This window comes from Cryptomeria japonica, chromosome 8, assembly GCF_030272615.1.
Source record: "Cryptomeria japonica chromosome 8, Sugi_1.0, whole genome shotgun sequence".
NCBI classification, from domain to species: Eukaryota; Viridiplantae; Streptophyta; class Pinopsida; order Cupressales; family Cupressaceae; genus Cryptomeria; species Cryptomeria japonica.
Genome location: NC_081412.1, coordinates 282,185,065 through 282,199,865, shown reverse-complemented (window position 1 = coordinate 282,199,865; position 14,801 = coordinate 282,185,065). Strand labels below are relative to the sequence as shown.

The 14,801-nt window shown below is 35.7% G+C and overlaps 1 protein-coding gene across 1 annotated transcript in view; it reads left to right on the top strand.

Moving 5' to 3' along the window:
- LOC131035867 (succinate--CoA ligase [ADP-forming] subunit beta, mitochondrial) overlaps positions 1-14,801 on the top strand; it is a 111,902-nt gene that overhangs the window by 53,486 nt on the left and 43,615 nt on the right. Inside the window, exons 4-5 of the mRNA XM_057967616.2 lie at positions 103-167; positions 11,739-11,816. Coding sequence (XP_057823599.2) covers positions 103-167; positions 11,739-11,816 — 143 coding nt within the window. The remainder of the gene's footprint in view (positions 1-102; positions 168-11,738; positions 11,817-14,801) is intronic.

The window sequence follows — 14,801 nt, the reverse complement described above, 5'->3', positions numbered from 1 at the left end:
GCCTTTAGAAATACTTAGATTTGGAAGTATCTCTTTGGCCGAGTACATTCTTGAAGGGTTAATGCTCACATTTAACACATGATCTTTTAATATTATTTGCAGGGAAGATGCTTGGACAAATTCTTGTTACCAAACAGACTGGACCAGAAGGGAAGCCCGTTAATAAGGTTCAGATTTGCTTCTTACTAATTGTTTCAATAATTTCGATCTATATACCAGTGGGTTGCAGGGATAAGGAATATTGTAAGTTGTAACCATCTTTTGCATGCAGTGTTGAATTAGCAAGTACAGCCATTGACACCAAAATAATAATATTAGCTTCTTGTATAAAATGCACTGAGTGATGCTTGGAATGTTGAATGTGAAATGTTGAGCTTACTCACAGAAGTAACTGCCAGGATGTTCATAACTTGAAAAGAATGTTAGATTTTAGTAACTACAGGGCTCCTTCTATACAATTCACTCAGGGCGATCAAGTGCTGAACATTTGGTCAAACAATTGGTTTTCTTGCACAAGAACAACCACCATTTTTATCAGCCCTTCCATCTTGATCTCTCCCATCTCTTACCACTCTTTTGTGCAAAGAAAATAGACAAGACTGTACAATATTGTCAGAAAACAGAACAGCTTCTTCATATCTAAATGGGGAAGAAGTTGGAAGCTTGATAATTCCATTCCAGTATGGGGCATCTAAAAATCCCCCTGCAACTCTTGTAAAGTGATGGAAATTTAAAAAATAAATAAATAAACTGGTGCCATAAGCGAGGACTATACTAAAAATATAAGGTAAATAGACCATAATTTTAATTTACTATAATATATAGTATGTAATATATGTATGTATGCATGCATGTATGTATGCATGTATGTATGCATGCATGTATGTATGCATGGATGTACGGATGCATGTACGGATGGATGTATGCATGCATGCATGGTTGTATGGATGTATGTATGCATGTATGCACGGATGGATGCATGGATGCATGGATGCATGGTTGTATGTATGCATGGATGCATGTATGGACGAATGCATGTATGCATGGAATCTGGATGCATGGATGAATGGATGTATGTATGTATGCATGTATGCATGGATGAATGGATGTATGCATGTATGCATGGATGTATGTATGTATGTATGCATGGATGTATGTATGGATGTATGGATGCATGTACATATGTATGTATGTATGGATGTATGTATGTATGTATGCATGGATGTATGTATGGATGTATGGATGTATGGATGCATGTACATATGTATGTATGGATGTATGGATATATGTATAACAAAACTGGGGACCATTTGCTTCCCCGTTGGCCTTATTCAAGAAATATTTGATCTAGGTCACTCTTGAAGCTGAAGTTTAGCTGGATGGTCTTTGTGGAGGATGCATCTCGTGTGTTCTTTGGGTGTTGTGATTAGAAAGGAACCATTGGACTTGAAAAGAATTCCTTTCTTTGAGGAAAGGTGTTGGGCTCAAATAGAATGTACCATCTTCAAATATGTTCTATAGGATATACAGAAGGTGGTAGATTCCATGTCTAGTTTTGGAAAACAGATTCTTCAAGTTTGGAGTTTCCGAGTGCCTCCTACCATTGGTGGGCTATTAGTGAGGAAGAAAAAAGAGAGATTGTAGAAATGGAAACATCAAGTGCATGATTTCCAGAAGTTGAACTTAGACAATGATTCAATAGGGGAATTCATTAAGGGCGGATCACTTGCATTAGGCCAGAAAACAAATAATGTGGCAGATTGGGAAGTGGTTATTGCTGGTTGTCAATGGCTTCTTTGCAGGGCTGTTGTAAAATCATGGTAGAGGGGGACTCAATGAATGTGATCCGTGGTTTGAAGAAAGCTGAATGTCTAAATTGAAAGATTAATGCCCCTTTTGAGGAGGCTATTGGATTATGCAGGTGCTTTGATTGTGTTTCACTTTCCCATTGCTTGAGGGAACAAAATAAAATGGTGGGCTTATTGGCTAATCATTATTGGATCCATTAATTTTAGAAAGCGCCTATGTGTTTGAGTGGGATGATGTTGATAAAGCTATTGAAAATGGTTGGCCACCATGATTGGATAGCTTTTGCCCCATACACCTAAATTCATTTGATGGTATAAGGATTAATATGCCTCATTAGAATTTGACTAAGGCTGTTGCATCTTAACTCCTAACATGTGTGAGCGATTATAATGGAATTTTGGCAGCTCATAATTTTGTAAAGGCTGGTGGCTGTTTCTTAAGAGACTATTGTGTTTTGGAGCACTGCTTGTGCTGTTGTGTCTACTTGGATTTTTGGGTTTCCTTTTGGCTATGTTTGGTGGCCTCTTAATGGCTTGCAAAAGATATTCAAGTGCACAAATTTAATATTGCTAAATCATGTCAAAAGCATCTTAGGGGAAGATGGTTTGGCTGAAAATGGGTTTCTCTGCTTTCAAGCTATGATTTTAGTTGGCTTTTTAGATGAACTCTCTCATATTGTGCCATTTGAAGAGGCAAGGGGTTGGTTAGAGCTTCTTTTGTTGCTTCCAGCCAATCTGTCAATCAAGAGGATGAGGCAGTGGCAGAGGCAACAAGTCTCAACCTGGTTGAACAAGTGACCACAAATGAGGGATAGGTTGGTACGAAATGAAAGGCCATGCATTTTGAGTTCGAAGAATTCATAATGGATTTTGACTCCCTTACAATGTTCTGTCAAGGCTTGCATTTGGTAATGAAAACTCTTTTTGGTTTCATACCCTAAGGATTTATTGGAAGTTTTTGAGTGGTTTTACTGTGCTGGTGTTTGGTGGTGGTGTGCTAAACCATGTGATGACCATTCAAGTGATGCACCTGGTCTTCATGGCATGGGTCGCTGGGGGATTTCTCACCTCCAAAATAGTTGCTTTTTTGCCTTCTACAATCCATTAAGGGCATCTGAAGTAGGCATTTAATTTTAGCATGTAATTTTGTTTCTAGCTTAAGAGTTGGGGACTCTTAATATATCCCCCCACATTAATATAAAAAAATTAAAAAGTGCATTTTTTGAAGAATTTGGAGTCTGCTTTAGAGCCCAAGTTGTTGGTTCAGGTACGGGTACAAGAATCTATATGTATGTTATGTTCAAAATTATAAATTATAAGAAAATGATACTCATAATTGTCAATAAATATAATATTTAATACCTCATTCATGATTTGCAAAAATGAAAATACTTAAGTCTCAAAATGTCATTAGACAACAATATTCAAATTACAATCAATATTTAATATTCATATTCTTCTTCATTAGAAGCTTTAAGGTTATCATTTGCTTTCATTTCATTTGAACCATAATCAATTGGATTGCCACTCCCACTAGCCGTGTCAAGTGTAGAAGCTGCATTATCTATAGAGGCCTCAACAAGCTGTGTAACTTTATCATCTAAATCAGCATACTCAGGGGTTAGATCCCAATTCTTTGTCACACTCATTGAATTCAAGTTTGTTATGTAACAAGAGTTGAAGGTTGGAGTGTATATAGACCAAATCCTTTGCTTTTTTTTGCAACCACACGGTTGCACTTGACTGAGTGGATGAAGGAGTATGTATTTCAATTCCACTCAGCTGAAGAACTTGCAACCTGTTGAGTTTGCATACAACATTCAGTATTTACTTTTATAAATCAAGAATCAAAACTTAAATGTTAAAACATGAATTATAAATTTTTTTTATTATAAAATGTAATATATATCATGATATAAATCAATGAAAAACAAGACAAATAAAAATAAAAGGATCAATACTTAGGAGAGACTTTTAATTGCAAGACGCTGCGAGAAAATGGATTCTTGACCATGTAGATACCACCACTCACTAGCACTTTTCCTTTATTTGTTTAGAAGAGCAGATTAAAAACCCGCTCAAGGGAATACTTTGGATTTCTAAATGCAGCCTTATAGCCAGAAGCAACCTCCCCATCTCTATATGATGCCTCCCTCCTTGTCTATGGAATTACCTTTTTTTCTATAATACTTTGGCGATAAAGCAAATGTTAAGAGATTTAAGGGGGTGGTCATCTTGTTCCAGCGGTCAATGATAATCGTTTTGACAATTTTGGAAAATGTTTTTGTTGGGTCATGTTTCTTGGCTTGTATTGTTGCTCTTATTTTCTCCACCATGGAGTCCATGCCGTTATAAATTTCACCCAAACATGGGCGATTAGTATCAGCAAACCTACTCATGCTCATGATGCGCTGAATGAAATTCAAACCATATTTTACACGAGCCCACCACTCATCATCTAGGATAAATTCATTTACTTTTTTGGCTCATTCTATGCTTGACTACCTCCATACATTTCACAAGTTGTCGAAGACTATAGAAATCAAGGCCTCTCACACCTTCAAAAGTCGTCTTAAGATGATTGTATGAGATGCAAATCATGTTTTGGCAACCTAACATGGTATAAAAAATAAACATCGCATATCAACAATAAAAAATAAAAAAAAGAAATATATTTAAAAAAAATTTAAATTACCTTCAACAACTCCAACTTGTAGAAGGTCCTGAATGTGGCTTATGACATATGATGATCAGTCACAAACATTTGAATTTCCTTGGCCTTTGTGTAGATTTGTTTGATGCATTCAATTTGTATGCCAATCTTTTGCAATATTAGATTGAGTTAGTGGACTGCACATGGTGTCCAAAAAATGTGACTATATGTAGCCTTCACTATAGATCTATCTGCTCTACATGTTTTGCATAGTTTGTCATGGCTTGTACAATTTTCAGTCCCCACCATTTCAGTGGGTTCTATGAGGATATTGGCAATGAAACTTGCATCTTTTACGTGCCCTTTACTATCCAGTGCCTTAAAAAATATGGCCCCTTTAGGGCACATTGCTATAACATTGATCAATGGTCTATTTTAGCAATCTTTCCATACATTAGAAATGATGGAAACGCTTGTTTCTAGCCATGTATCTTTTATCACTTAGAATGATGTTTGTACTGAAGCTTTTTCTTTCCCTAATAAGGTGGTTCACACTTTTTTCGTGTTTGGGATTAACATAATTAGGAGGTGTATTGCAAAGGGTATTCACCATATCTTGCCAATAAGGTGATCTAACAAAGTTGAAAGGAAGCCCCTTGCCATGAACGCAACCAACAATGCTTTGATTTGCAACCTCTCTGACTTCATTTTTCATGAAAACAATACATTCTCTTCTTCAAAAGATGGTGGCATTGGCATGAAAGGATGTGGGCCAGTTGGTTGTGTGAAGCCATTAGGAGGTTTTTGTCGGCTTTTTATGACGAGAAGATGTGCAAAATACTTTGATCTATTACTTCTTGTGTCGGCATCCTCTTGTTATTTAATATAAGCCAATATTAGGTCCTTTGGCAAATCTTTTATTTGGCACCAAAAAAAATTTATTCCCTGTAAATGGATGGCACATAAGTGAGCTTTAACTTGAAAATATGAGCTCTTATACTCTTTTCCACAATGGCTGCACCATCAAAGAAAACTCCCATTATTGGTATGTCGCCAAAGAGGCGTCACTATATCAAATTTAAAAGAACTCTTTTCATTTGAAGCAGCCAAACTAGCACTTCAAGCAATTTTATATGAACCTAAAATGAAAAACATTACAAATGAACAACACTACAATTGAAAAAAATAAAATTCGACATTGTAACTTCTATGAATAAAAATTTCAAAACAATGTTCAAAACTTAATTAAATTTTTTTTTTAAACTTGAAAATAATTGAAAACTTTATTCTCACTTTTAATGGCTAATTTATTCCTTGTGCAATGATTTCTATGCTTTTGCTGTATGTAGTTATTATTGGTGGTGGGAGTTTTCTTTGATGGTGTATGCAATGTTTTCTATGCTTTTGCTGTATGCAATTATTTTCCTTCGTAGTTCTCACCTTCAAACAAAAATGAAGCAACCTTCGAAACCCAACAATGGCAGCTTGGAGAAAAAAAATTCTCTTCTTGGTACTTTGTGTTTTTCAAATGACTTGCAAATTTGAAACAAATGCATTAGGGCGGAATACATTTGTTGGGAGGAGTGCAAAATTATAAATTTGTTTTTTTGGTTAAAAAGTTTGCTTTTTTTGGGTGTTCTAGGCCCGTGGGTTTGACTAGGTATGCTTGAGTTCAGCTTTTGTATGTTGAGGGTATTACCTAGGTGCCTCAATATCTTGTGGTTCCTTCGCACCAAGACGCCCAGGTAGTACCTTGGATTCACCTGGATGGGGACCCATACCAGATTGAGTCCCATACTTAGGCTTGTATACAGGTATTTGGTACAAATATTATCTCTACTTCTTGTTTGTTGCTAACATTTTGCAAAGATAACATGCCTATGTTGTATCATCTGGACTTGATTACAATGATTACACTTTCAAATTGGGTTCCACTGATAATGTTCGGAGATAATACAATTCACAACACCTTATCGATTTTTTTGTCAAGTAGAAATGAATCGGTTCCTCATCACTCCACGAAGTTGCCCTTTCTATATACTACAAGACTAGTATACCAAACCTCTCAATATGCATACCCTTTCGAGATACTCATTGGTATGTGGGAGAAGCTTGCTCTTTTTGATATACTTGTTAGTTGTTGAAACTTGAAAGTGATGTTAAACCATGTGAATATAGAGGTATGTGACACATAGGTAGCACGCGTTAAAAGGATTCAGCCTTTCATTGGGACTCGCTTAGAAAGAAATCAAAATTCCCTTCAGTTAGAATTTACATCTTACAATAACAATGAATGGGGAATAAAGGGAATGAAAATGAAAACGGCAATGTCATTTTCACCAATAAATTTGTAGGGCCACAGATGCCATTGTAGCAATTATATCAGGTATCAATTACAATAGTTCATTCACAATGGCTTGACTTATAATGAATTTTTTTAAAACACCCTCAACTATTTCAACTTCACGATTAAAATCATCCCCAACTTTACAACCATAGAATATATCTGACACGCTCCCTGAAACTGAAATTCTAGACTCAAAACCTATATCCCAAAAGGTTTGAAGAAAGAATACTTATAGTTTGAAACTTTGAGCGACAAAGGAGCCACAGTTGAGAAAGAAATGAAACATTGACAATGCGGGAAGGCACAGTAACAATGGTAGAAGAGTCCAGGTTAGTAGCAGAGATATTTGCAAGCCATCGGGTATGACAAATGGTTGCATAGAGGTGGCTATTGTGGTATTGCTGCATTCTCAAGATGCTTTATTGATACCATCTTTTTCTTCACCCATCATTTTACATATTAACTTCTAGCATGTGGAGTTGACTCTTCATGTTGTGCAACTTGTGGCAGGTTTTCTCTTTGAATCAACTTACTATTGCTCCCATTTTAAACATGTCATATTTTTCTTTGCCTCCTACAGACGTCACTTGTAGCCATCTGTCTTTGATGCTTGAGCTTCTACATTATTGCCAAACTCACCATAGACAAAGATTATCACCAAACTAAAATGCTAAAGTCCCCACAAAATTATGAGTGGTCTTTGAAAAAAGTCTTAGAATATCATTGTCTGCAACAATAGAATTTCATCATGCCACCACATTTGCAATGGTGAGCAGCCAACAAAATCACAAAATATCAACTGTGGATTTAATGACACTAGTCATTTGTAAATAAATAATCTTGGGGATATATATCTCGCAAAACAAATAGTGTATTCTATGAACTAATTTTGAACACCTGTCAATTGAGAATAATAATTAAATATCGTGGCTCGTGATATAATATATCTATGCCATTGAGATTTTTTCCTTTGTCCATAAATCGAGCCCACCATAGAGAAATTATCCAATACGTTATATATTTTCGCTACCTAAGGACAATCTTCTTGATCTTGGCCTTTGTAGAACAATAATAGTTGAAAAATATCTACATTTGTGATTCACGTTTCTTAGTAATCAATAGAGGTGTCACAGGCAAAAGGTCAAAGCTAAGCTTAGGCTGCTCTAGCAATAGAAATAATCACAAATTATGTGGGAAGCCTCGTTGTAGAACCGCCACACCAGGGACATTGAATTCATTCAAGCTTCACACCAACTTAACCTTACTTCTTACTTAATCTGTTTCTTCAATAGTTCTTGTGGAAGGATGGCTGACCATCATATAATGTCTTTGAACAATAAATGGAAAATAGGAAATAACCTGCTTTGATACCAATGTCAGGTCTGAGAATGTAATGCAAAAAAAGATTGACAGATGAACAGGACTTGAAGAACTAGAAAAAATAGTCGATGAAAGGTTTGCCATTCATCTATTCATAGCATTTATAAAATCAGATACAATATACATATTTAACAATATGTAAATGTTCTTTATCTTCTAGATGGTTGTTTAGCTTCTAGTGCAGCTTGGAAATATAAAATATTTTTCTATTACTCCTAGTAGTATTTCATTATTTTCACACAAAAGGATAAGCAACTTATCACCACGGTTATATCTTTTGAAGGAGATGAACGAAAAAAAGGTAAGAGAACAAGGAATCAATGGATGACAAGGCAAAAATGGTAGACAAAATATGTTTTGCAGAAAATGTGGAAGAAAAGGAATTCGTGAAGTTAACAAAAAATTGTGTTGCCAAACAACCAGCTGAAGGCGATATCTGGCAAGCCAATGCATTCTTTTCACATGAAATGATTCCAATAGTGCCTCAGTTGAACAAATCTTGTATGATGCTTGAGTTCTAGATATTGGTTCCAAACAACACATGACTTTGTGAAGGGCTTCTTTGAGGAGTTTCATGAATGAAGTCATGGACCAGCATTTATATGTAATGAGTACCCCTGTTTTTTTTGAAATTGTTTGCAATTTTGACTGATAACAAGAAATGAATAATAAACAGTTTCCTGATAGGAAAAGTTTTGACTTTATTCATTTTTGTTTCATAAACATTTGCAGATTACAATGTATATGAGATTGATAATGCTAAAGAGCTCAATAACCATGTCTTCACAATAACTCATAACCGATCACAATGCAAACTAACAGAAAATGGACAACATTCAAAGCTAACAAACCTGTAGCAGCAATCTCTTGAAGAGAACAGTAAGCAACCAGTCTGAAAATCGATTTTAGTTTAATCTTTGCACCAAATCAAAGAGCTCAATGAGGTTCTAAAGCCTTTCCAAACCATGCACAAGACTCCTTATGAACTTAGGTCTGAGAAACAATGTTCCTTGATTATTTTTCTCCCCCCATTGTCTGAAATTGAGATTCAAAAGTTCTGCTCCAGCAAGCTGACCCATTCAGAAACACAAGGGCGATTCAACAAAATGGTTCGAAGACACTATACTTTCCCCCAAACTGCTAAATAAACTCCAGTTTGTCTTTTTAATGCCCAAATGCCACAGAAGATGATAATTTGCAGCCACTAATAGCAGATTTTACCCTATAAAATCCTCATGTGCTACCTAGCCTTCCCTAGGGTAATTTCACCAAGAAAATTCAGAATCACACCAAAACCCTCAACTGACCCACTGAACCTGGTTGCCCAGCTGAGGGAAGTGCAATGGAACAATGCCTAGAAGCAAATAAGTGATATTTAAGGAGATACGAACCAAAATATGAATTCACCTGTGGCTGGAAGTGTATGGCCAGGTATGTAATTCGTACCAAAACTCACAAATGCAACCAGAACTCCTAAAATCACGAAATTCACCAAAAATCCTGAAGTCCAATTCAAAATACTTGAGTTTCATCTTGCAAAATCCACATCACCAAAAACTCAAGCAAAATCAGTGTATTCTTTGATTGAACAGTAAACCACCTAGCATGGGTCTTTCACCATTGAAACTAGACAAAATTTAGAGGGTTTCTTTCCCAACAACTCCAAGAAGAACTCCAAAGCTCATTTTAACAACATCTTTATATGTGTGCAAACTCAAAATGTAGAAATGATAGTTTAAACTCCAACATATAGAGTTTGGAGAGAAAAAATCAGGGCATTTCAAATATTTGAATATTTTATTTCCTTGAAAAGGGTCTTTCACCATTGAAACTAGACAAAATTTAGAGGGTTTCTTTCCCAACAACTCCAAGAAGAAATCCAAAGCTCATTTCAACAACATCTTTGTATGTGTGCAAACTCAAAATGTAGAAATGATAGTTTAATCTCCAACATATAGAGTTTGGAGAGAAAAATTAGGGCATTTCAAATATTTGAATATTTTATTTCCTTGAAAAGGGTCTTTCACCATTGAAACTAGACAAAATTTAGAGGGTTTCTTTCCCAACAACTCCAAGAAGAACTCCAAAGCTCATTTCAACATCATCTTTGTATGTGTGCAAACTCAAAATGTAGAAATGATAGTTTAAACTCCAACATATAGAGTTTGGAGAGAAAAATGAGGCCATTTAAAATATTTGAATATTTTATTTCCTTGAAAAGGCCCCCATAAAAACCTTTTTTTAAAAACAACTTTTGTTGCCCATAGCCTAAGTGTCCAACTTGGGGACATAACTTTTCAAAATATTAACACTTAGTTAAATATTATATAGTCACTTTTTTAAACAGTGAAAATATTTAATATAATTTCACCACCTTACGAATTTCGCCAAGACACCAGAAGTAGAAATTTGATCCTGTTGGAACATAATTGAAGTTGAAAGGCGATAACTGATGCTGACACGAACATACTATAAATAGCATTGTTCTTTGAGAACTAAAGATAATAAACCCATAAAAACCTAGAAAGATTGGTGCCATGCAAGCATTTACTATAAATAGCAGTGTTCTCTAAGGACCAAAGAGAACAAACCTAGAAAAACCTAGAAAGATAGGTGCTGTGCAAACACTTGCTATAAATAGCAACTGCTGTCACAACCCACTGAAATTGATTTACTGAGCTCACCAAGAACATTGGAACTCTTGCAGTGCATCTGGAAACCGATGGAAAACCTTGAAAACTGACCAATGCTTGCAGAACTAATGGGGACGTTACATAATGACAGACAAAACAAGAATGCAACTAGAGTAAAAAGGAACAAAGCTCAAAAGCTTTGGACTTGTTGTATATTGAAGTTTTAGTGCAAGCTGTACATTAGTATTTTTAATTTTGTGACATTGCACTAGTTGTTTGCAATGTTCTCTTGTTGCAAAGCAGTACCACAGTTTGACCTACTGATCTAGTGTGTGCATGTTTGCAAACATGCATGTGCACATTTGCACATGCATATTTCTGCATATGGATGCACATAATTACACATACACAATGGCTGCTGATAACCACACACACTTTGTACTTGCACATGTATGCATGCATGTGAAGGCAATACTGGTATCACAAGGTTTCATGTGCACTGCCCTCTTGTTATTACTGCCTATAAACTTGGATGAGCCAAAATGAAAATGATATGTTTCAGAAGAGTTTGATTATGATTTTCCACAAGCAGTTGATACATCATACAATCATGTATATATTAGGTTTTTATTTGTAAGGTAGGAACTTGGTTAGCTGTTTGTACTCTTGACATTTAAGCGTTTAATAAAATATTAAAACGTGATCTGTATATTGTGATTTAGTAATAAATTTTCAAAATTTTAAATGGTTTCATATTTCTTTAGTTTGCATTTCATACATTTTTATCATCCCATATCCCTTTTCTTATCAGTGATCTCCTTTGTAGATGATGCTATTTTGGTTTGGTAAATTTTTCTATTGCGTTCATTGTATTTTAAACAGAAGTGATAGAGTAACATGCATTATCTGGCTTTCAGGTGTACTTGTGCCAGAAGCTCTCTCTTGCTAATGAAATGTACTTTGCTATTACCCTTGATCGTGTAACTGCTGGTCCTGTAAGTTTCTTTTCTTTGTCATTCCCAACCATGGATTTGTGTGTGAGGATGCGATATTATTCTTTTTGCAGCAATATAATCTTGTGTTCTGTAAATATATTTTAATATATTTAATAGTGTCAAAATCAATCGTACATGTAGATATATAAGGATTTGCATTATTTAATTTGGTTCTTGGATCTGTTTGCTGTTATTTGAGGCATGTTTACTTTGGGCCACTATTTATTCAGTTTCTATCATGGTTGTATTTGTGCATATTGTTGAGATGATGGAAGAGTATGTATGTTTTATGCGCCAGAACTTGCATCTGAGAAATTAAGAACATTATGATTTAGAGAGTCTATACTTATTCTACAGTGGAGACTTTTTATGGGAACATACTACTTGTCATATTAGAATTAGATGTGTTTGACATGCACAACCAGTAAGAGACATAGTTTGAAATCCTTAAAAGGTTGTTGGATCCTCTTCCGGTTGAAATAGGAAATGGAAAATGATACCGAAAGGAATAATGTTTATTTGTCTCTCTTAATTCTAATGAGGATAAACATTATGTCGTAGCAAGGGGGAACATAGGTTTTGTAGTCATGACTCGTACATTTTCTTTATCCCGTCGAGTTTTAGAATATGTTCACTGTGGCTTTGAATCAGTTGTTGAAGTGAGTTAAAATTGATGTTTGTTAGAGTGATTCATGAAGCCATAGTAGAAATTTAAATATTTATTACTAGATGATTTGTATGAAATTTTATAGGATGTGTATTTCGACTATTAGTATGAACTTTTCAATGAAATGACCACTAGATCATGTGTTTCTGAGGCTAATGTGTTTAAGTCACAATTGTTAGAAATAAATATCTCTTCATAACATTTTGGTGTGATAAATAAATATTAATGAGGATTTAGGAAGTTGTAGCATAGCTGGTAGACTCCGAAAAAGTTGCTAAAATTTCTCTAACAACAATCATTTTTTGCAAAGTTCAAAGACAAAATATATCCAAGGGGTCCATGAATGAGTACAAAAGTCTTTTCTATTAAATTTGATTCATTTGAATATAAATTGAGTACTAAAATAATAGTGTAATATTGATATGATAGTCATCTTAGCCATTTAGTTAGTATTTAGAAACTTCCTTTTATGTCTTTCGTCTTTAGTTAGTTTTAGGAAGTTTCCCTTCCGTCTTTCATGTTTCTATTCTCAATCATCTCCATTATGGAAAGAACCTCTTGTAATCTCTATTTAAGGAGATTTTGTCTCCTTTTGTAATTATTGAACAATCAATTATCATTTCATGGTATCAAAGTGGGTTAAGTCTTTTTGACGAATCTAAAAAAATAAATTTGTGGGCATTTACTTGGAATTTATTTCCAGAATTCTTTTACGATTTTTTATGAAAAATTTTGGCGGGTCTCCTATTTTTGAAAATTAGCCATACCAATATCCGTACTAGTCCCCAACGTCTTGTTGTGACTTATTCACACATCGCCCCATTGCAAATGGGGACCCCTGCTTTTTGCTTTCTAGGGTTTGCTTTTTAGGTCTTTTAGGGTCCTTGTCTGTTAGCCTTTGCATTTTAGGTGTTGCCAGAGGGATCACTAAGATAGCAGGCTTTGCTTGAGCTAGGGTGGGTTAGTGGATGCTTCAGGTCAGTGTTTCTTTGAAAGCCTTCCCCAGGTCAAGTTTTGCTCTTATTTCTAGGTGTGGCTAGCCTGAGTTTGAGGAACTCAGTGAAGTTTTGTGAGTCAGTATCATCTGTGAGGGTTTAAGATTGATCCAATAGGTGAAAGATGAAGTCCTAGGCATGATTTCATGGGAAGTTGACCTATTTGTCCTTTGGAGACGCCTTGGACAAGTCTAGACCTGATGATTTGATGAAAAGGTCAAGAAATTTGAGCTAATCAAGAATTTCACTCCTGACCCTTCCAAAGGGTCCAGAGCGAAATTTCACAAAGGACCTGAGATTTCGCCCAAGTCAGTGAGTGGTTGAGAGAATTTGCAAAGATATGAAAGGAACTACATCAAAAGGTTGAGTCTAGGGCAAAGTGAAGTCCAATTCAAGGTAAATTGAGCCAAGAATGGGAATTTCGCTCCTGACCCTTCCAAAGGGTCCAGAGCGAATTCCTCTATAAGACACTCTACATTGCCCAAAGTCATGAGCTAATCCATGTCCCAGGTATTATTGAAGGCAATTCACTTGTTTGAATGAAGAAATGTGGGAAATGGAGTCAGAAATCAACCCAAAATGTAAATTTTGCTCCTGACCCATCCAAAGGGTCCAGAGCGAAATTCATATAAGACCCTATTTCTTCACAAAATCTTGAACTAGATGCCAACTTGAGGAGCAAATTCACTTGATCATGATGGAAGGAAGCCTAACAAAGTATGTCCAAGGCATGAGAAGGAGAAGGGAAGTGAGAAATTAGCTCAAAATGAGAATTTCGCTCCCGATCCTTCCAAAGGGTCCAGAGCAAAATCCACTTTTCCTCTATTTTTCTCTTTAATATGACCAAATTTGTTGACTTCTAACGCGTGTTGGGAAGGCTTTGATGCATATTTGCCTTTGAGAAGAGGTTTGAGGCGACGAAATGGTGAAAATCAACCTAGAATGAGAATTTCGCTCCTGACCCTTCCAAAGGGTCGAGAGCGAAATCCTCATTTGACCCTCTATTTTGCCCAAGGCATTGAAAAGTGAAGATTTTGAGCTAAGTAGATGGTAAATGGACTTGATGGTGGCAAGGAGAGGTGAGTTTGATCAAACTTAAAGGCAAATTGAGGCAATGGAGTGTGAAATCAACCTAATTTGTGAATTTTGCTCCTGACCCTTCCAAAGGGTCCAGAGTGAAATTCCTAGAAGACACCCATTTCTTCCTTGATTAGACCAAGATCTTAGTTTCTAAGGCATGTTGGGAAGGTTTTGACATGTTCTTGCCTTAGGAAGTGATTGAAAACATTGAAAAGTGAGGATTTTGTCCAAGATTGTGAATTT